Source organism: Equus asinus, chromosome 23, assembly GCF_041296235.1.
Source record: "Equus asinus isolate D_3611 breed Donkey chromosome 23, EquAss-T2T_v2, whole genome shotgun sequence".
Lineage (NCBI taxonomy): Eukaryota > Metazoa > Chordata > Mammalia > Perissodactyla > Equidae > Equus > Equus asinus.
Genome location: NC_091812.1, coordinates 30,544,047 through 30,568,004, shown reverse-complemented (window position 1 = coordinate 30,568,004; position 23,958 = coordinate 30,544,047). Strand labels below are relative to the sequence as shown.

The window sequence follows — 23,958 nt, the reverse complement described above, 5'->3', positions numbered from 1 at the left end:
TGTGCTTTTTGTTTTTTTCTTCTTAGTTTTATTGAAGTTGTATATAGTACACATAGTTCAGAGTCAAATAATTCCATAAGTCTGTAACTAGAAATGGCAGAACCCTCCATCATTGCCAACTTTTCAGAAAGAGCAACCACATTCATCTCTTTTAGCTAGCTGTACTTATTCATGTCTCAAAATAGTGCTTATATTGCTCCTTCTTGATTTTCCGGGTTTAGTCGTCAGATATGGTCTTCCCAGCATGGAATATGAGGATTTAGTTTTCTTTTGCATTTCTACGCTTACCCTCACGTGCCTCCTTCTTATTCTTTCCATCTATCTTCAGAATATAGTTATCTCATAATTTTTAGTTACGTCAATATTTAATTCAGTCAACATTATTATGTCTTCCTACACACTATTAAGAGCTGAACTATGTATTATATGATTACTTTCCCATTATTACTTTTGTTTTCCCCCAGAGTTGTCTTTCTGTGTGTGTTTGTGTCTTTCTGTGTGTGCAGAGTTTTCACTAATCTAACCAAAAGTTCTTTGCCAGTTGCCTAAATCTTCTCTCAGTGTGTTCCAATGCAACAGCTATTTTTATCGATTTTATCTTCTTGAATACAGCTTTCTGAGCTGCTTTGTTTGTTCAGACTGGTTGCCCTTGATGTTGGATAAACAACTGTTTCTTTGTGCTCTCTCCTCACCATCATCTTGGGGATTCCCTTTCCCTCTCTGTTATGCTGGATCCTGTTTACTGTTTCCTATGTCTTCTTCTTTCTTGATTTTTTCCCCATCATTTTGGTGGAGCACATCCTCCAGTAGCTCTCTGAGAAAGGACACATGTAAGGTAAATTGAACTGATGGGGGCCGGCCTAGTGGCACAGTGGTTAAGTGCACATGTTCCGCTTCAGTGGCCCAGGGTTCACCAGTTCGAATCCCAGGTGTGGACATGGCACCGCTTGGCACGCCATGGTGTGGCAGGTGTCCCACATATAAAGTAGAGGAAGATGGGCACCGATATTAGCTCAGGGCCAGTCTCCCTCAGCAAAAAGAGGAGGATTGGTGGTAGATGTTAGCTCAGGGCTAATCTTCCTCAAAAAAAACCCCAAAATTGAACTGCTGTATTCTTATGACAAATTATCCTTCCAGATGTTTTTTCCTTTAAAAAAATTCCACACTAACAATATAAAACTAATTTTTTGTGGTAAATAATTCAAATACTACAAATGAAAGTTCAGACAGAAAGTTCTCTTTCTACGCCTCCTCCTCATCTGCCTGCAATCCAGAGGTAATCAAACTGTGGATTTGGAGCACATTATTTAGGTGTATTACTATGTACATATGTATTTATTGTTTTGATTTATACATTTGTTTTTACATAAAGGGAATCATACTGTGTATATTGATATGCACCCTGATTCCTTTAAAAATAGTTACCGGAGATCTTTCAATGTCAATACATATTGATAGTTTCTTGAATAGTATGTTCAGATGAGCTGGATCAGTGAAGATCCTGCATATAGCTTTTTTTTTTTTTTTTTTTTGCTAACATTGTGCTTTTGTCTTCATGACCAATCATTCTTCTAGACTCATTGTCAAAAAATATTTACTGAGTGCCAACTATGTGCTACGCCCCATTCCAGAACCTAGGAATATATGATGAGCAAAAGTTCTTTTTGAGGTCGAGGGGAATAGTGTGATGCCTCTCGGTGATGGAGTTGAGCCTAGCTTCAGCTTTAGTAAGCTTGTTTTTCCTCTGCTGGAATACAAATATCATACAATCAAGTCTCTGTCTGTCTCTCTCCTGGTATAAAGTCCTGACCGTTACAAACTGAGCTCCATAACTTATGTGCCAACAGAACAACAGAATCATACCCCTGATACAGAGAAACTGATTTTCTGAATGTATAAATAAAATGTAGTATACACATACACACACACAGTGGAATATTATTCAACCTTAAAAAGGAAAGAAATTCTGGCTACAACATCGATGAACCCTGAGGACATTATGCTAAATGAAACAGCCAGTCACCAAAAGACACATATTGTATGATTCCCCTTATACATGGTATCTAAAGTAGTCCAATTCATAGAAAGAGAAAGTACAATGGTGGTTGTCAGAGGCTGTGGGCAGAGGGAAATAGGAAGTTGTTTCATGGGTATAAAGCTTCAGTTTTCCAGGATGAAAAAGTTCTGGAGATTGGTTGCACGAATATGTGAATATACTTGACAATACTAAACTGCACATTTAAAAATGGTTAAGATGGTAAATTCTGTTTTATGTGTATTTTATCACAACTAAAGAAAACAAAGGGGGGCTTGCTCCATGGCTGAGTGGGTAAAGTTCTACAGGCTCAGCTTCAGCGGCCCAGGGTTCACGAGTTCGGATCCCAGGCGCGGACCTACTTCATTCCTTGGCCATGCTGTGTAGCCATCCCACATACAAAGTAGAGGAAGACTCAGGGCTAATCCTCCTCAAGCAAAAAAAAAAAAAAAAAAAGCGAGATTGGCAATGAATGTTAGCTCAGGGTGAATCTTCCTCACCAAAAAAACTGCCCCCCAAAATAAAGCGATTTTCACCAACTCCATAATGGGATTCGTCCTATAATTTGATTACAGTGATTGAACCTACTTGCAGCTGGGATCAGCTATTGCCTGGAATCCGTGGCTTTTCCAGGGTGTGGAGAGGGAATAGCAATGGACTGCCCTGGGAACTTTCTTCTGATGGTCTTGGCACCAGAACAGTTAGCAGGTCCCCTTGTTGTGGGCAGCGCAATGCTGCTTTCCCTTTCTCTCAATGAGTGTTGGTATTTCCAGATCTCTGGGGAGGAGGTTCCTCAGTTATTTGTAGTAGAAACTCCAAGACTATTTCAGCGTGCTGTGACCCGTTACGCAATTGGGAGCAGTGAGTTGTTTGCCTCAACGGTTGCATTCTTTTTCCGAGTTTGTAAGCACTTGCCTCTTGAGAGCCTCTCGATCCATTTGGTTGGAAATGAAGATGTTTACTCAGTAGCACAGACAGGTGCCTTCCCGGGCCTGGCTTCCCTGCATTTTCCCTGCTGATCTTTGCTTTACACCCCTGGCCTAAGGTGGAGTGATCTTCTGCCAACGGCTAGCTCTGGATCTTGAAACACTCCAGGACCAGTAAGGGTCAGGTATGCTGGGATTGCAGCTGAGCTGTGAGATCAGCCTGGTGAATTTGGTTATTCTTTATTCCACGTCTCCCTGAACTACATGACCGTGGTACAGAATTTTCTTCCAGGCAGACTCACATCCCAGTGGGGTGAATGCCTGTGGGCAACCAAAGTTCTCTTCTCGCTACCGACTGTGGACTCAGAGCTTCTTATAGATGGTCATTTTTCATATGAACCAACCACCTGGCCCAGGGGTAGAAACATCCCTGTCTGTCAGAAACTTGTGTTTTCTGTAGCAAGTATGCTGGGTGACCTTGGAGAAAACACACTCTCTTGGGATTTTTTTCCTATCCTGTGTGCAAGTTTAACATTCCCTTGGTCTTCCCTAGTGCCTGGGCGTCTTGGGATATGTGCCAGGAGGACTAGCTCAAGTTGCCCAAACCAGCCAGAGACTTTGGGGTAGGCGGAACCTGAAAATCCTCTGTTATTTTGGAATGTCTAGCATGTTCTTTTCTTTATCACTGATTTCCCTCAGTTGCAACTGAAAAAGGAGCAGAATATGGTAATTATAAACTCTAGAAGTATTAGCAGGGAGGTGAGAAGAGCAATGAAAGGAACCAAGAGTCAGAAAAGGTAGTTTTACTGCTGGCTGCCTGCCCTCCTGACCTCAGGCAAGTTACCTCAGTTTCCTTATCGATAAAGCAAATAGCCACCATTCTCTGGCTCTTTCTAAGAAGTGTGAATGTGCTTTGTGCTCTGAGTCAGATTCCTTTGACGATCTGATGAAAGTAATAGATCAGGGGCTCAAAAACTCAAACTAGAGTGGATACCCAGCATGCTGGGGGCTTTTACTGGTCACTGAAGGCCCTGATTAACATTGGCTGCCCACCCTCGGCCCCAACTGACTGTTGCCGAGTTGAAACGCAGCCTAGTATTGCCAGATTCCGTTTTTTTCCCCTTTCCTTGTTAAAGAAAATACTATTGTACAAATTCTTTCTTGAATGTGAAACTTTTTGGTTTTTACATTTTTTTTTTAAAGATTTTACTTTTCCTTTTTTTCTCCCCAAAACCCCCCAGTACATAGTTGTATTATTTTTAATTGTGGGTCCTTCTAGTTGTGGCATGGGGGATACTATCTCAGTATGGCCTGATGAGCAGTGCCATGCCCAGGATCCGAACCGGCGAAACCCCAGGCTGCTAAATCGGAGTGCCTGAACTTAACCACTCGGCCACAGGGCCAGCCCCAGTTAGTTGCTTCAAAAGGTTTTCAAAAATACTTTATTGGCTGAACAAAACACATTTGTGGCCTGCTTTCCACCTATGGACGGTTATTTACATATGTAGGTTTCTGCTATAGGTTGGTCTTTCTCTCTTTCTGCTTGTGCTGCTCCCCACTTAAAATTTTTTAACAGCTTTGTTGAGATGTAATTCACATATCATATAATCATCTATTTAATGTGTACAATTTAATTTCTTTTCTATTCACAGAATTGTGCATCCATCACCACAGTCAATTTTAGAATATATTTGTCATTCCCCAAAGAAACCCCACACCCTTTAGCTGTCAACTCTCAGTCCCTCCATCCCCACCAGCCCTAGGCAACCACTGATCTACTTTCTGCCTCTATAGATTTGCCTATTCTGGGAGTTTTATATGAATGGAATCATACTATGTGTATTCCTTTGTATCTGGCTTCTTTCACTCAGCATAATGTTTTCAAGGTTCATCCATGTTGTAGCATTTGTCAGTACTTCATTTCTTTGTATGTTGAATAATATTCCATTGTATGGATATATCACATTTTATTTCTCTATTCATTAGTTGATGAATATTTGGGTTGTTTCTGCTTTTTGGCTATTATGAATAATGCTACTATGAACATTTATGTACAAGTTTTTGTGTGAATGTATGTTTTCATTTCTTTTGGGTAAATACCTAAAAGTGGACTTGCTGGATCCTATGGTACTTCAGTGTTTACCTTTTTGAGGAACTGCCAGACTGTTTTCCAAAGCAGCTGTACCATTTTATATTCCCACCAGCAATCTATGATAGTTCAAATTTCTCCCCATCCTCACCAACACTTTGTATTGTCTGACTTTTTGATTATAGCCATCCTAATGGTTATGAAGAGATATCTCATTGTGGTTTAGATTTGCATTTCCCTAATGACTAAAAACGTTGAGAATCTTTTCCTGTGTTTGTTGGGCATTTGCATATCGTCTTTGGAGAACTATTCAGATTATTTGTGTGGCATTTATTTTTGAGCTAGCTCTTGAGTTTTTCTCCTGAGAAATGCACATGTTCACATCCACACATAAGTTGGTATACAATTTCTAGGGGTTCCTGACCCTCTCGATATCTCTCTATTGGTCTCAGGATACCCACAGAGAACATGCTGTGTAGCAGGATTCCTCTGGGCATTTTGTAAGCTTGACCTCATTCATTGTTATATACTAGGGACCTCATGGGATTCATGTAAGGGTCATATGTTCAGGAAAATGATTTGTAAACCCTAAAACACTATACAGCTTTAGGGATTGGTATAAGCACAAATTCTGTGGGTAAGTGATGGTGAAATGAAGTTGTTAAGGGCGTGAACTTGAGTCAGACTGCCCGTGTTTGAATCCTGCTGTCACTTTTATGAGCTTTTGTGCTCTTGGGCAAATTGCTTAACCTCTCTAAGATTCAGTGTCCTCATTGATAAAATGGAGAGAGTAACTGCACCTACTTCCCACATACTCTGGGCAGAGTTAATCTAAACAAAGTGCTTCATATTGTGCAGGTGGGTGCATAGAAGGTGCTGAATAAATTGTTAACCGGCTGCTGTGGATTGAATGTGTGTATCTTCCCAAAATGCCTATGTTGAAGCCTTAATCTCTAATGTGATGGTATTTGGAGGTGGGGCCTTTAGGAGATAATTAGGTCTTGAGGGGGAAGCCCTCCTGAACGGGATTTGTGCCTTTATAAGAAGAGGTATGAGAGATGATCTCTCTCTCTGCTGTGTGAAGATTCAGTGAGGAAGTGCCCATTATAAGCCAGAAGGAGGTTTCTCACCTAACTTGACTAAGTGGGAACCCTGATCTTGGACTACCAGTTTCCAGAACAGTGAGAAATACATATTTATTTAAGTCACCTAATCTGTGATATTCTGTTACAGTAGCCAAAACTGACCGAGATACCTGCTGCTATTATTATCTTACATAATGGACCAGGTTATTATCTTATAGTGAAGCAGGTTGGTCTTTAAATATGAAAACATCTTTCTTCTTTCTGGAGAAGATAGATATCCTGCATGGATCTTTTAGAAGAGCAAGAGGTTTTATAAACTGAATCTTGTAATCTTCAGAAAGAGAATTTTCTTCCCACAAGGATTTAAGTCCATAGGGTGCTTTACAGATCCTTGACCTAGATCAGTTAATCCTCTTTAACCTTTGTCACCTCTGTTAGTACCTGCTTTAAAGTTATTTTAAAAACAAAACAAAAACCCTCCAATCTTTGTCCCCACTCGGCCTAGAGAAACTCAGATTCCAAGCAGGCAGTTTTGCTCTGTGACCAGAAGGTCAAGCAAGTAGGTATTATTGTATTAAAGCAGAGAAGAAAGTCTAAAGTCTTAAAATTTAAACTCTTTCTAAAATTAGGTAGAGTTTTAAGGACAGCCTTAAGAAAGGCAAACTAGCAGGAAATTGTGATTTGGCACAAGACTTTACGGTTGAATGTTTGTTCCTGAATGGTATGAAGGGCAAGCCACTCAGGCACCTGTTTGGATCTCTTGAGCTTCTTGTAGCCACTGCCCTTGAGAAGCAGCTCTTACAGCAGAGACATTTCAGACAGAAATGGCATCTTGCTGACTGGTATTTGGGTTCCGCAAATATTGAGTGTGAAGAGCAGAGTGATAGATGAAGAACTAAGAGCCATTTACCCTGAGGGAGCCCTTTGAGGTCCTTTTCTGTGAGGTCTCTCTCCTCTCAGTTTAACTGAAGGTCCAGGCCAAGAAAGAGTTTCTGAGAGTTACTGGAATTCCAATGTTTTATCAGTTCTGTTCTCTGACGTACAAACAATGATTTTGGTGTGTGTATGTGGCCTGGGTTTTGTTGAGGTACATTTTTCATGACACTTGTTAAAGATGGTATGAAAGACAACAGGGACTACTGCAATGCGGGTTTTGCAGCAGGAATGAGAGATTGGGCTCAACTCTGAATACAGGGACCAGTGGAGATTTATAGCCAAGGAGCAGGGCAGGGGTGGGGGTCGGGTCAGTAGATGGAAACCTCAGGGCTAGGGGGATTCTTGCTAGACTCACTCAACAGGATTCTTGCTGAAGGCAGGCCAGGGTGATCAGATACCAAGGATGGGAGATTTTCACTAAACTGCCTCAGCAGAATTCTTGCTGAAACAGGATTAGGTGGGCCAAGGACAGAGCCCAAGGTTAGGACCTAGATGGAGAGAGCCTGACTCAAGTTTGGTCAAGGAGAGAGTCTTTGTGAGTTTGTAGTTGGAAGTGGCCACAGTGTTCCTCTTTCTAATACAATCACTAAACGTTGTGAGCATTTGAGTGACACATTTTTAAAAAAGAAGAGCTGCTTTTCTTTTGTTTAATCCCTGTTTTATAATTGCCTTTTGGGGCCACTTCCTTGGGGATAGAATATATTTCTTCTCATCTTACATTCGCAGAAGGAATTAAATACAGAAGAAATGTCTTAATAACCCAAACCCGGTGAAAATGGAAAGCTGTTCTGTAGTTTGGCTGCCCAGTGACTTAGAGAAAGGCATTGTGTGACAGCCATGTTTCCTTTTCCTTCCTGAATTGCATTGAAAGTACAGTCAGTCTCTAAACAACAACATTGGAACTTTGAAAAGCAGGTGTAACAGCCAGAAACAGAAGTTGGGAAATTTTATCATAGCACATGATATTTTACAACTGCCAACCTGTGTTACTCACAGGATTCTTGGTATCCCACTGACAGACTTCTGATTGTCAACTTCCTGGACCGCCCTCATTTTATTAAAACATCTTTTTCCTCCTAGAATTTGAGGGAAATTAGTTATTCTGGATATGAATTTTTTTCTGAAAACAAAACACAACTCATTTTACCCTACCCTAAATCTTTTAGCTTAAATTAAGATAAAAATCTTAAAGATTTCATCTTTCTTTTTTTTTTTTTTTTTTTTGATGAGGAACATTGGCCCTGAGCATGACCGCTGCCAATCTTCCTCTATTTCTTGCATGTGGGTCGCTGCCGCAGTATGCCCGCTGACGAGTGATGTAGGCCTGCGCCTGGGAATCTGGGCCTCCAAAGTGGAGCGTGCCAAGCTTAACCACCAGGCAACCGGGCCGGCCCCAAAGATTTCTATTTTTTAAATTAAGTTAAACATCACAAAGATATTCTTAAAAAGTTAAGTTAAAAATCTTAATGATGAAGGTCAAAGTCTTACATTAAGATATAAGATGCAGGGGAGGGAGCATTCTTAGTTGATAACTGGTGGAAATCTCTTGGAAAAGAATCTCACAAAGTTGCATCTTGTGGAAGCAAGTGCGTGATACCCTTGGTCAAATATATTTAGGGGAAGAGTGAATAGTTTATCCCTTCTGGAGAGTGCCAACACTTGTGTTTATATGACCACGAAACATTTTCTTTTCCATGGGGTACCTTTCTTCTGCAGGATATACTTTAGAAAAGTCTGGTAAAATGCTCATATATGTGCCCAGAATTCGGTTAGGCAGTGGGGATACTACAATGAACAAGACAGTTCCCTATCTTCTGGGGCTTAGAGTGTAGAGGATCTAAATAGTTCATGACAGTACAGTTCATGGGAGTGAGCACAGAAGGCTCAGGCGTGTGGAAGGAGATCTTGATTCAGAGATCCAGAAAGAGAGTTTCCAGAAGGTTTCCTAGAAGACATGATGTCTAAATTGCTGGAGAAAGGAAGGGAGTAGACAGTATCCTAGGCAGAAAACAGCATGTAGGGAACACCAGAAGGTGAACTGAGAATTAAAAGAATGTAGAGCATATTTAGAATGTAGAGATTGAGGTGGAGAGAGGCAAGAGATGAGGCAGAGAGGGAGCATCTCAGATGAGGTAGGCAGCGGGCTGTAAACCTGGTGAAGGGCTTTAAACTTCATCCTGAAGACACTGGGGGAATCACTGAAAGGTTTTAGGTGAGAATGACTTGGTCACTTTCACTTTAAGGAGATTATAGGCTTCATTACAGAGAATGGATTGAAGAAGGAAAGAGCAGATGGGAGGCAATGTAGGCAAGAATTCATGGTGACTTTAGGAAGTGGCAACATAGATGCAGAGACATGGGCAGATGCGAGAGTTATTTAAGAGAAAGAATCAGTAAGCCTTGGTAGTTGATTGAATGGGAAGTGAGGGTGGGGAAGAGTTAAGAATTGTGCTCTGGTTTCTAACTTGGACACCTGGGTATAGTGGGAGCCCCTAGAGAATACAGGAGTGGGGATAGGTTTTGGTGGGAGAAATGAGGGATAGGGATTTAGACAGGTTAATTTGAAGTTAGACTCTTTTGTTTCTTTTTAAACCTGGTGAGGTAAATAGGGTAGGTTTTATGTACTTAGTCAGCTGAGTTGCATATGATGAATGGACTGCCCATAGTTAATGGGCAACAAAAACGCAAACTCCTCACCTCTGACTCGTTCTGTCCTTTCTCTACTGTAACCTACTACTTTTCAAAGAAGTTGTGACTTTTATAGATTGTAATCAGAAAACCAGCACTCTTTTCACTGAAATCTTTTGGTTGAAGTCATCTGGTTTTTAGTTGTTTTGTGGCTGTTCTATATTCACGTATTTTCAAAGTTCTGTTGGAGATACTTTTTACCTTCTGAACATTAAAGCCACTTTGGATCCTTAAGGAGATTTTTGTTCTTCATGCCATAAAGCTTTTGGTGTATTTTATTTTTTTTAATTATTTTTAAGTTGAAGGAGTTTAAAATCCTTTTGGGAGGAAGTTCAGTATTAACAATAAAAAATATTGTGGTTTCCTAAAGCATTTAAAATGCGTTATACTCAGTGTATTCTCTAATGTTTAAAAGTTGGTTAAAAAGCATACCTTTTGCGTATAAATTGGTACAAGCTCTTTGCAGGGCAGTGTGGCAATATCTGAATGAACTTAGAAATCTTGCTTGTAGGTTTTTATCCTACAGGTATATACACACATGAAAACTATGCTCTATGTATTTTGGCTAAATAAATTATGGGACTTCCACACAAAGGAATACTAGTCAGCTGCCAAAAGGATGAAGCAACTCTGTATGTACAAATATATAAGGATATCCAAGCATTAATAAGTGAAGAAAAAGTAAGGTGCAGAAATGGTGTGTATAATAGGCCTCTGTGTATGTAAAAATATATTTTTTTGGTATGTGCTTATAAATGCATAGAATATCTTTGGAAGAATACACAATGAACTGTAATAGAGGTTCCTTTGGGAAGGAAATTGGATGATTGGAATACAGGGTTGGGAGGGAGATTTAATTTTTCCCCATATCAAATGTTATACCTTGTGAATTTCATACCATTTGCAAAATTACCTGTTAAAAAAAAAGTTTCTGGGGCCTAGCTTACATGAGTGTTAGAGGGAAGGCTTAGAATATAAGAACTGAGCGCAGCACTGTAACAGTTATAACATTATAGCAAGTCTATTTTGTTTGCTTTTCTGCTATGTGGCAATTAGGTACACAGTTGTGAAAGGTTTACCTGAAGTGATTATACTTAAATTTTTAAAAAGTGGAAGTGGAGTGCCTATTTCTAAGTGCAGCTAAAGGAATGCTCATGAAAATTCACAGCCAGACAGCTGGAAATTATTCTGAAGACCCGTGAGGTCCATCACCAAGGGAGTGCTCTGGAGAACGAGATTTCTCCAGATTGCTGATAGAGATTTCTTACAGGCTAGAGAAGAAAGCAAATTTACCTTGCTCTTCCTCCCTCCTTCCTTTCCGTTCGTTGTACCTTGCCCTGACTTAATCCAATTGCCCAGTGATCCCCAATTACATCTCCTCTTATCCTTTACCCCAAATTCCTATTCACTTAGTGTGGTTGTCTGCAGACTTTCATATTCTGAGACACACCCTTTTTGATTGGCATGTTAGGGACGTCCCTGGAATGTTATGTGGCAGCTGTCTCCACGCGCTGTGCAGTGGGATACTCTTGGTGTTCCTCCTCTATCTTAAGTTTGGTAGATCCTCTATTGAGAGGGCATCTCATATGCTTTGTGATCTGTAGAACATACACTGTGCTGTGCTGTATTGTACTGGAGAGTGCTGGTAATAAAAGGGGCACTGTGACTGCGCATGCACATCTCCTACCTCCCTTTCTCTCTATGGGTAAGAAGGGCGAAAGAGAATACTGAGATTTGTAGCCTTCGGAGCAAAATGGGCTGCTTTCTGTAGAACACAGATAATAGGGTTTTGGGCAAAATTACCAAGAAGGAAAGGTTTGTTATCCATTCCTTGCCTCTATCAGAAGAGGATGCATCTTTTTCAAGGCTGAGCCTTCCTCCTTGGCTGGCCATAACATTGCTTTCCCCATCCTCCACTCCTCAAACTCTCTAAAGTCATTTTCATTTTCTCTTGCATCTTCATTCTCTCTGTTTTTATTGGCTTCTCTTTTATCTACAAACGAGGTCCAGGCTTTCTCAACACAAAATAAACTTTCTTTCTACTTTGCCTATTAAACCTAGTGTAAAAGATCTCTGGTGCTGGTATTAGTAGAAGCTGCTCCTCCTCTGTAAAGGGGTAGTGATGACCATATCTGTCACACAGTTGTGAATAGTATTACTCTGGCTAAAGTGCAGAAAGCATTTAGCATAGCCTTTGGCGTATGTGGAAGGCCACATTAATGTTGGCTTTTGCTTTATGCTGTTGACTTAGTGGCTGTTGTTTTTAATATTGTTTCTCCCAAGGGTATCTTACACTAGCTGCCTCCTCTGTTTTGTATCCTATTTCCTGAATCTCTCTCAATCTGCTTGTTCATCATGGACAAAATCACCATTCTCCTCACTTTCTTTGCAGTATCAAACACATCTTCTCAGTTTTTCTTTGAAACTTCCTACTTTTGTAATAATCCAAACTTTTTTATTAAAGAGAGAAACTTTCTCCCTTCTCTGCTGCAGGTTTCATGTCACCCTCCTGGTTAATAACGCTGTTCTTTATTTCCTGAACCCTTCTGTATCCTATGCTGAGAGGTTTCCAAAGGTTCTTGGCTCTTTTATCTTCTCTGTTCTCTGCTCCCCAGTGACCTCATGGCTTTGACCATGCCTTAACATGGATGTCCTCCGAATTCTCCTCCAGGCCAAGATCTATGCGTTTCTAACCACCATGGAATTCCATCACCACCTCTCAAAACCTTTATCATCTTTGAAGGACTTTCCTAAGTTCCACGTCCTCCATGAGGACTTCCCAAATATCTGCGGGCAGAAGGGATTTCTCCTTCAAAGTAGTCTCAGAGCCTGCTCTTGTGCCATACCTGGTATCTATTTATAAACATATGTTCTTCCCCTTGGGTGTTGGTCTTTGGGGCACAATTTTATTTATTTATTTTTATTAGAATAATATGATATGCCAATGAAAGTTGTTTTTGTTTTTCTTTTTAAATTTTGAGGAAGATTCACCTTGATCTGACATCTGTTGCCAATCTTATTCTTTTCATACTTGAGGAAGATTAGCCCTAAGCTAGCATCTGCGCCAGTCTTCCTCTATTTTGTATGTGGGTTGCCACTACAGCATGGCTGATGAGTGGTGTAGGTCCGTGCCTTGGATCTGAACCCATGAACCCAGGCCACTGAAACGGAGTGTGCCAAACTTAACCACTGCGCCACAGGGCCGACCCCTGCTAATCAAAGTATTTTTTAATGAATGAATAAAGCTATTATTCTTAGAAGTACCAATATTTATTATTCTTAGAAGTATCAATATTTTAAAAGAAGAGTTGATAAACTGATGGAATATATTCTACCTATGAGTTCTGAAGGGCTGATCCCCCACCCATCATACTTCCATGACATCTTTGGGAGGGAGGCTGTGGTCAGCACTAAAGTCAGCTGTAAAGTTAAAAATGAATACAGGCAGAATTATCATTTAGAAGTCCCTTACCTTGCTCATAAAGTACAGTACATGAAGATTTGATCTCTAATTGCATTTTCTCTATGTTGGAACTTTCTTCGGTTGAGCACTAGATTAAATAGGGGATGTTGAAATACTACAATGCACTCATTGAGATGAGATGTGCAGACTAAAACATGCATGTGGGACCTGAAACCAACCAGGAAACGGTAGATGTGGTCTCTCATTCACATTCACCCTGGTGCCCACATGCGGTCACTTTTGGGCAGTGGTTTTCCATGTATGGTCCAGGGACTCCTAGGGGTCTTTGAGACCCTTTCAAAGGGTCCTCAAAATCAAAATTATTTTCTTAATTGTACTAAGACATTATTTGCCTTTTTTACTCATTCTCTCGTTAGTATATAGTGGACTTTTCCTGAGGTTACGTGATGAATCCACAATATCCAAAAAGGTTATTAAAGTACTATTTCCTTTTTCAACCACATGTTTATGTGAAGCCAGTTTTCTTTATATGCTTCAACCAAAAATGCTTATTGTAACAGATTACAAGACAAGGCTCTTCTCATAAATCTTTGAAAAATTTTTTTCATAAAAAATATGTTAACATATTTATTTATTTATGGTTTATTTATTGTTTATTTATTGTTATTTTAAAATGAACTAATGAGTAAACACTTTAAAAAGTTCAAGTTCTAATTTCTAATACATAAATGTTGGTAGACATATGAAAGTTTTTTGGAGGCCCTTGGTAATTTTTATGAATATAAAGAGGTCCTAAGCTAAAAAGTTTGAGAACTGCTGCTCATGGGCACAGGATACTCCTAAATGGAATGGCATTAAAATTGCCCACACTTAAAAATTTTTTTCTTTCTTCTAACCTTTCTTCTTCTAGCCCCCTCGTTGTTTTAGCAAAGATTTTGTATTTGTCCAAGTTAAATATATGGTATGTGTCTCCACCGAACTTCAAAAGGCAAAATCTTCTTGCAGTGTTCTTTCTGCTGTGCTGCACTGAGAAAGTACAATAAGTAATCTCCATTGTATAAATAAACCTTATTATGGATGACATAAATAAAATTGCCTTTAACCTGTCATTCCTAATAAAGTCTTTATTGTCCCAGATGATGGAGGGTTTCCTGAAAGTCAATTCTTTAAGAGTACAGCTTCATCTCAAGAAAAGGTTTTTTAGACTATGTAGTTCACTTGGATGTAATCCTGGTAAGGTTTTGGATAATTTAACAAGATATTTGGAGCACAAGTAAAGACCATCTGTGTACATGGATAATAAATTTGTGGATATTTTGCTGCTTGGAAATTGGAGAAGGTTGAGTATCTAATTTGAAAATCTTAACAGATTAGAATGGTTAGACAATAAATAGGTCCAGCATTTGGTTAAACTCTGTATTTAACTATCCAGGGACTTATAAAGGAGCCTGGCACTCAGTTTGAAGAGGTCCTTGGTCCAAGGGAGGTGCTGCGTAGAGAAAATCTCAAATATCCATCTAGAGTCTGAAAATATTACTTCTCTATTTGATCCGTTCTGGTGCTTCCCTGTGTGTTTCCAAGATAAATAAGATAACGCCCTGTCTTGAAGTAGATTACAATAATGGTAAGAGAAAAACAGCTGAATAAGTGCAATTAAGTATTATGAGTGCTGTGATATGTATAAGAGAGAGTGGGGGACGTAATAATGGGAGTAGGTAGTCAGTTTCACCTGGAGAAGTATTTATTAAATAGTACATTTTTTAAAGTTGAAAAATTTTTTTTTTTTTTTTTTTTTGCTGCGGAAGACTTGCCCTGAGCTAACTTCTGTTGTCAGTCTTCCTCTTTTTGTGTGTGAGCCGTCGCTGCAGCATGGCCAGTGACATGTGCTGTGGGTCTGTGCTTGGGAAACGAACCTGGGCCACCAAAGTAGAGTGTGCTGAACTTAGCACCATGCTGGCCCATCAATCTTCCTCTTTTTGTTTGTGAGCCACTGCCACAGCATGGCCACTGACAGAAGCATGGTGTAGGTCCATGCCTGGGAACTGAAAGTGGGCCACTGCAGTAGATCACGCTGAACTTAACCACTAGGCCACTGGGGCTGGCCCTCAAAAAAGTTGTATAGAAAACAAACGACTTGTTAGCTATGTGCCCCTTCACCCCAATCACACAGCCCTTTGGATGCTAAAAAAAAGTTCATGCACACATTTAGAAGGATTTATTTTTTTAATTAAGGAATGCCACTAAGATTATGCCTTCTCCGAGACTCCCCTGAGAGAGAATCTAATTTCTGGAAACCCCCGTTTAGAAGCCACAGTGTAGAAATACTTTTAGTGAGGGCAGGAATTAATTCATGTGTAGCTACTGTTGGAGGATTTGTCTTTGCAAATTTCTTTGTTATTCTCCACCCTTACCTCAGGCCTGAGATTGGATGTGAAATCTGATTATGTTTTAGGGTGAGGCAAACTGTTGTGACCAACACTGAGCCTGAGACCAACACTCTTCCCTTCTTTGTCCTCTGCCCTTCCCTCCCCTAAATAACAACAGTTAAAAAACAAACAAAACTCTCCAGTATATAAAAAACACCTAGTCAATAAAGATGGGCTTGATAGCTGCAGAAATGGCATAATCTCCACTGTCAACTACCACGATCATGACAATTTGCTGGTCCCAGTGGCAGAAGCCATCATATTGAATGTTTACCTTTGCATAGGTTTGGGCTATTGAATCAAAACCAACAAACATTTTTTCCAAATAGTTTTCTGTTAAATTGAGCATGGGGGCCTCTTCCGTGTGTCCTGGAGAGTACATTGAAAAGGCTGCCATATTGAGGTGGGGGGGAGAAAAGTAAAGTTCGAAGTTGAGAATTGTTTGAAATACGTGGAAATTGAGCCTGCTTTTCTTTTCCCTGTAGGGTTGAGATAAGATATGGGAGTTGCAGGAGGAACGTTTCCATGTCCTTGTTAATGGCACAGGTTTCCTGTTTACGTTTTTGAAGGGAAAATTGTATACATGGATTCCTGAAGTTCTATTTTAAGTGTGTTCATTTTGTTGCTCATTCAACAATCATTGGGTTGGGCTCTGGGGCAACAGAAATGACTAGCATGGGGCCTATAGGAGGTGGAGTCTAGTGGGGGAAAGTGGACCTGTAAAAGTCATTCATTTGTAGTATGACGGGCCCTAGGAAGGAGAATTGGAGGTCAGGAGGTCCTGAAAAAAATACATCAAAGTTAAGTTCCCAGGCCAGCAACCAAAAGCTAATTTTACCTTTGATATTATCAATAGTAAGCTAAGCTTTATTGAGCCTTAGTAAGTCCCAGGGAGAATTCTAAGCCTTTAATTTATCTATTCCTTTCAACGGCCCTATGAGGTATTATTATTATTATCTCTATTTTTAATAGATGAGCAAAAAGGCATGAAGAAATTAAGTAATTTGCCTAGATAGTCCTGTTAGAGTTGGTTATATAGCCTTTTAAAAGAAGGGAGTGGTTGAGCACAGCTTGCTTAATTTGGATATATAGGATCCTAAATTAGGGACCCTTTTGGGGGCTGTTTTTAATAATAGTTAATTGGTTCGCATGAAGTTTAATGATACCAATTTATTATCTGTTTCCTCCTTTTTTTCTAAGTTCCTTCAGAGCAAGAGCCCTGTCTTCTTTGCCATAGAATTCCCAGCTTAAGACAGAGCCTATCCCAAAATATTTGTTGAATGAATTCAGATATTTTGAAACTCAGAATGAAGAGCTCTTTGAGGACATGCTAACTCCCTTGTAGCACCTTTCTCAGTGCTTTGCAAAAATTAGTATTTAATAAATGTTTGGAGAATGAACAAATGAAATTGTTAATGCTTTTGGATAGGGGACAGGGCTTACTGATTCTAAAAGATTGTGCTATTTCTTATAATAGATAGATTTTGAGTTTAGTTTGCTTAGTTCATTCTAAATTCTGACTCTGGATTTTTCCAAGTTTGTATGTCTTTACTTCCTTACCAATTTACTGAATGTCGTTTAACACATAAAAAAGTAGCTGACTATGTAAAAGGGATGAGAGCATAGAATGGTTTTGGTTGACTGTGGACTTGATCTGGGAAGTTTTCCTTGTGGATAGAAATGTTTAAAATGCACAGGAATCAATCAATCAATCTCTGGCCCTATCCCCCTTTTACTTAACATGATCTGGACTCTGATTCTACCCAGTTCTGTTCAGTAGTGACTGAATGTGTTTAGGGTTGGTGCATATTGAATAAGATCCATGAGTTTCATATTGGGTATGTCAAGGATTCCATAAGTGGTCTCATTTGTAACTGTAGGGGAGGAAAAACTCCACCTCTGCTCTTCTGGTTTCCATAGCTGGGTCTATGAAATAAACTGACAGACAACAGGCAGACTAACAGGAGAAAATATATACAGATTATATTAATTTTTAATATTATGTGCAAGGGGGCATTGCAGGAAAACAAAAATAAATACCCCCAAAAGGCTGAGATTTGGAACTTATACACTGTCTTAATAGGGGAAGTATTGGGGGGATACAGGAAATTTAGGAGAGAGTAAAGATGAATGAGCCCTTAGAAGGTTTGTGACAAAGTTTGTCTGGATGTGGTGTTGACTTCTAGTCTCCTCTCCTGTCAGTCTTCCCAGGGGATGAAACTCCTGGGGAGGGGATTTATGACAATTGCGTTCCTTTTGGAAGATCTGTCTTTAGGCAGATAAGGGAGTTCAGAGAACGCCTCGCCCTGCATTTGCTATTTTTAAAGTGCCTACAGCTCAAAATAATCAATATACCAAAGCAGCATATCTTATGGTGGTGTGTCCTGAACTCCATCATCATCTGGGGACCTGGGGACGGTGTGATAATGAGACTCCACAGCTGGATTCGTAACATGTTTTCTGGCCAAGTGCATTTCCTTCAACTGCAGGGTGAGAGTAGGTGTAAGAGTGAGGTAGGGACTGCATTAATGCCAAGTTTGAGGAAGTCCCCTGTAGATTCTGGTTCCCTGCCCTTTCATCACTGCTCTAATACATATGTGTGTATAAAGTTAAATGCACACTTATATTTTTGTACCATATGGAGCTAAAATAGTTTCTTATTAGGAGAAGACCAAGCTCATCAGTTGGTTGGGTTCTATTTTGGATCCAGTGCCCTCTGCTTCTAGACTTATAATACAGATTATGGAAGAGTTTGGCTATGACTTGAATTTTGTAGAATGGGAGAGATTTTATTAGGAAGACAAGTGAGTACTAATGTCCACAGTTATAGGCTGTGCAATGTGAAGCAACACAGTCAATGGTAAGCCATGCTTACAGAATGCATAGCAAATTGTCAACCTAAATAAAGAGCTAAACTGAGGCAAGTTCAAACTACCAGAAATTGAATTTATTTGGGAATAGCAGAGGAATTACAATTCTGGAAGTGCCTGCTGTAGCAAGCTAAGGCGAGTCCATTGAGGGTTTGGGCAGGCTGTTTTTATGGGCAGGGCGTGCAGAGGGAGAAGTCCAGCCAAAGTGCAAGCAATAAGTTCATTGAGTTGAGGATGAGGAGAGACTCTTGGTGGATGTTCATTGGTCAGGAGATAAGTCTCGGTCTTCTGTAATCAGGCATTTACAGGAAATCACTCTCTCAGTTCTTAAGTTCTGTTCTTCTGAGGGCGCTTGCGTGAGATTCTCCATTTCATATCCTCTGGTTCCATTTTAGATTTAAATCTTTTCACAGAGGCTTGCTGAGGTTATATTGCTCCTCTGACACTCTTCCCAGCTTGCTGTGAAATCTTAGCCAAAGTGGGACTTTATGAGTGAGAATTTTGAAGTTTGAGAGCTTGATATTTACTCTATAGGATTATGGTGCAAGATTTAAAAGTAGCTTTTAGCAGAATTAAGAGAACACATCAGTTATATCTTTACTTCCTTGCTAGAGTTTTGTGCATTTAGGGATGTTTCACTTAAGTTGAGATTATAGACCAGTTAACTTTGGGAATATTTTTGTGTTCACATTTGGCTTATTTGTGTCTATATTGTCTGTAGTAGAAGCCAGTAAGTGCTTACCCTGTTTGGAGTTGGTCTTGGCATTTTAATTAGCGTCCACAATATTTAAATATATCTTACTACCTATGTTCTCACTCTATCAGAGTATAAAAATAACGACACTTTCTATTCAGTCCCAGAAATCCTGGATTGAAGGAGTGTTTGACAAGAGAGAATGTAACAAAATCATACCGAGCTCAAAAGACCCTCACAGGTACAATTTTTAATTATATTTTTCTTTTAAAAGCAACACTACTTGGAAGACTGTTTGTGGAAACTTAGAGATATGACTTGTTTAGAGGATTTCATGATATCTGTAAAATTAGTATTTATTTTTAATTGATGTTTATGTCTTCGTCTTTAAAAAATAATACATGATTATTGTAGAAATTCTTACCAGATTTTCTGGTAAGAATAGGAAACTTGTCGGTTTTGTATGCATTCCAACTCCAGTGCCTGTTATATAGTAGGCACCTGAGAAACATCTGTTTAATGACTTAACGAAGTATAAAGAAAAAAGTTCAGCATAATGACATCACCCTGATGGAGCCACTGTTAATATTGTGGTAGATTTTACTCTGGTGTTTTTTTTCTTTTTTGAGGAATGTTTGCCCTGAGTTAACAACTGTGTCAATCTTCCTCTATTTTTTTTTTAGTATGCGGGCCACCAGCACAGCATGGCTGCTAAGAGAGTGGTCTAGGTCAGTGCTTGGGAGCCAAACCCAGGCCGCTGAAGTGGAGCATGCCAAACTTAACCACTAGGCAACCAGGGCTGGCCCCTCACTCTGTTGTTTAATCTTCAGTGCTCCTGTTCCTCCTAGTGAGAGGATAGATATCAGGGAAATATCTAGTACTACATCCATTTCACCGGGTTTGTATAAAAAATTTACAACTTCTGAATATTGAATATTCAAAAAATTGTGAATATTCCTTATCTCCAACTAAAGTGTCTGTGGAAAATGGTAATTGGGATATTTCAAGACACTGTGCTCAGATTATGCAAACAGTTAATTGTAGTTCCATTCGCCTCCCATAGTCATTTTGTCTGAGCAGATAATGTGCAGCAGAATGGAATGATTTGAGTTTGACTGCTCTGAGTTCTTGACAACCCTTTGGAAGCTCAGCTTGTAGAAAAAAGTTCAAAAGAGCAGCCAATGAAAGATAAGGGAAGAAAGGGCTACGGAAAATTTCCCAGGGTAATTGGGTCCATGAAATTAAGATTGAATGGCATTGCCCTTGGGGAAAGAAATTAAAAGGAAAAGAAAATAGAAGAGCAGTATTTTAATTAGGGGGACCAGTCTATTTTTAGATTCCTTTGAGCATTTGGCCTTATATTCATTTGACGTTTAGAAATCACAGCTGTATGCTTGTGAAAGGTAGCATGGTGAGGTCACTGAAATTCTAGTTCTTTGGGGATGATGAAAATGGTATTCCTTGCCTTTGTTAAATATTTACTAGTCCCACCCTCATTGAGTTACCTGTGGCTTGTAAGCCCTATGATTGGAAATTCTCATTTTACCTGTTTATAAAATGTTTACAGAATGAAAAAACAAAGTAACCGCATTTTTTCCCTTCATCTTTTGTGACATCTTGTAATGTAATGTTGGCTGCAATGGAAGGCAGATTGAGCTCAGGCAGCTACTATTGCTGTGTAAGTGGAAAATCATCTTCACAATCACCTTGAACCTCACAAAAAGTGATAAACTATAGGTAATTAGCCCTTAGACTCAAGAAGAATATAAATGATCATAATTCCATGAATGTTCCAAGACGTACGACGTTTTATGGGAAAAAAGCAGTCTTTATTTCTGTGTGATTGTAAAAAAAGTTAATGGATAACTATGGCTATTCCTTCTATGCCAGCCTTTTTCTTAGATCCTACTAAATTCTCAAAATTGTAGCTTTCCTGTGGTTTCTTCCTTATGATGCGCAGGAAAAGGTAGTAGTTCACTATTTTAAATTTAGATAAAAGTTTCTCTTTTATGGATTCTTTTTGTAGCTCCTAATAAGAAATAAATCTGATAGACTTAATGACTGTATCTTTTTCCTTCTCATTTTGAACTTATTGAAATGAAGCTTCTGAGAAAAGCCAGGGACAGGAAGAAGTGAAAGGCCTGAATATTCATTTCTGAATAATTTAGAATGATTCTGATTCTATGAATTCTACCTTTTCTTCCATTATTTTAACGAGAGTTCTCTTCTAGTTAAAACTTCTTTACACCTAAAATATGATCATTGATGACCACAGTGCTAACCCGCAAATCCAGGTGGTTCTTTTGAATTTAAAAAAGGAAGAATAATAAGGACAATAATTATAATCATACCAACTGTCCCTTGATTTGATAGTGTTTTTATGGTTTTAAAATTGTTTGTATGTATATATATTTTCTTACTTAATTCTCAAGAATTCTGTGTTAACTACGTAGTGTAGTAATAATAACAGCTACCATTATTATACATACTGCAAGGTGCCAGGTACTGTAAGACATATATATTATCTCAAATAATCCTTTTAATAACCTTATGGCCGATGTTGTTTTCAGATGTGAAACTGGGGCTTAGAGGGATTGTTAAATCAGTGAGATTTAAATTCAGGTATTTTGGCTCCAAACTCAGTGTTCTGTTAATTAGATTATAATTGCTGCAGTGTAATTGTGTTTAGTAAATGACTTATGGGAATATTTGGGAAGCGATGTGTGAGTACTCAGCAAACCCCATTTTCCACACAATAGAAGACAACAGATATTTACTGTATAAGCATTAGATGTGTTTTCAAATACATCAGTAGACTAACAGAGGTTTTTATTTCTTTAATTTAGATGTACTGCAGGATGCCAGGTCTGCCAGAATTTAATCAGGTAAGACTTAGATAAATAAGATTTCTTTTAAATTTTAGGCACTCTGTTTAAAACTCCTTGGGACAGTTTTCTCACATCTTGAATGGACGCAATGAAAGGGCTTTATCGGTGCCTCCTATTTACCTTTCCTAGGGAAATTTTAAAAAAGAAATGCGGGATTTTTTTGAAGGAGAGTGATTGTTTGAATTTAATAGATTACTTGAATTATTGAGACATGTAAATGGTAAGGGCCTTTAGCAAGAGTTTCTGCCAATTGAAATACTTGTGAAGCATAAGCATTAAATTTTCATTTTACTATCTTTTTTTTAAAGATTGGCACCTCAGCTAACATCTGTTGCCAATTTTTTTTAAATTCTTCTTCCCCAAAGCCCCCCAGTACATAGTTGTATATTTTAGTTGTGGGTCCTTCCAGTTGTGCTATGTGGGACACCACCTCAGCATGGCTTGATGAACAGTGCCATGTCCGCGCCCAGGATCCGAACCGGTGAAACCCTGGACTGCTGCAGCGGAGCTTGCGAACTTAATCACTTGGCCACGGGGCTGGCCCCACTATCTTACATTTTATTTGGATAATGAAGATACTTTGTGCACAAGTAGGACTGTATTTGATCTATGACTTGCAAGTGATGTGTGTGCATACCAAACTCCAATTCTGACACCAGTGTGGATGTGTTTTTTTCCCCCAACACCACCAAGTAATTAACTCGATTCTGACACTGTCTACCTGGAGATAGTGTCAGATCCCACAGGTTTAGAGCTCAATCCTACAAGACTACACCTCCATACCCCTCTCCACCGCCCCCAACTTCAGATGTCAACTGAAAGTCCAAGTGGTCACCTGTGCTTCTGACCAATGGGCTATAAATTGGAGGTTCCCACAACCCCCTCCACGGTTCAATTAATTTGCTAGAGTGGCTTACAGAACTCAGAGAAACATTTACTTATGTTTAGCAGTTTATTGTAAAGGATACAGGTGAACAGCCAGATGGAAGAGAGGCATAGTGCAAGGTATGTGGGAAGGGGCGTCCTTGTGGGTTTTTATGGCGGCTTCATTATATGGGCACGATTGATTCAATCATTGACCATTCATGATTGATTCAACTTCCAGCACCTTTATGGCTCCTGTCACTTAGGAAATTCCAGAACAGGGGCAAAGACCAAATATATATTTATTATAAATCCCAATATCACACAAGTTCTTCAGTGCAATACAAATTTTAACAGTGATTTTCATTTTAAACTGTGTGTTTGTAACCAGTTTTACCTTTCTCTTTTGTAAGTGGAGGAAAATGAAATTTTCTTAATTCTGATCACAGCCTGAAGATTATATTAGGGATTGAACCAATGTTAAACTGATTTTTGTAAAAAAAAAAAAAAAAAAAAAATTCAGAATCCAAAGTTTAGCAAAACGTGGGTAAAGGAAGATACCATATATAGATATGGGAGGAGGAAGGACAGGGTTGCTGGGTGTGTCAGTCAGCTCTGGCTGCTGAGAAAGATTACCACAGTCTAGGGAGCTTAGATAATGGACGCTTATTTTCTCACAGTTTGGGAGGCTGGAAGTCCAAGATCAAGGTACCATCGGGGTTGGTTTCTGATGAAACCTCTCCCTGCTTTGTAGACAGCCAGCTTCTCAGTGTGTCCTCACATAGCCTTTCGTTCATGAGAGACTTCTTATAAAGACACCAGTCTTATTAGACTTTATCACTGCCTTATATAAGCTTTATTACTGCCTTATAGGGCCTGTCTCCAAATATCATCACATTGAGGATTAGGGCTTCGACACATGAATTTTGGGGGACAGAATTCAGTCTCTAACACTAGGGGAAAGAATTTCCATTTGGCTAACCTCTTTCACCTTTTCCTCAAATTCTTTCTTTTTTCTTCCTAGTAATTATTT

The 23,958-nt window shown here is 39.3% G+C and overlaps 1 protein-coding gene across 6 annotated transcripts in view; it reads left to right on the top strand.

Moving 5' to 3' along the window:
• Nucleotides 1–23,958, top strand: part of TRPM6 (transient receptor potential cation channel subfamily M member 6) — a 164,023-nt gene that overhangs the window by 24,072 nt on the left and 115,993 nt on the right. For all 6 annotated transcript variants that reach the window (XM_070495635.1, XM_044767631.2, XM_070495634.1 and 3 more), the window contains exons 2-3: nucleotides 19,335–19,414; nucleotides 22,020–22,058. In XM_070495635.1, coding sequence (XP_070351736.1) covers nucleotides 19,335–19,414; nucleotides 22,020–22,058 — 119 coding nt within the window. The remainder of the gene's footprint in view (nucleotides 1–19,334; nucleotides 19,415–22,019; nucleotides 22,059–23,958) is intronic.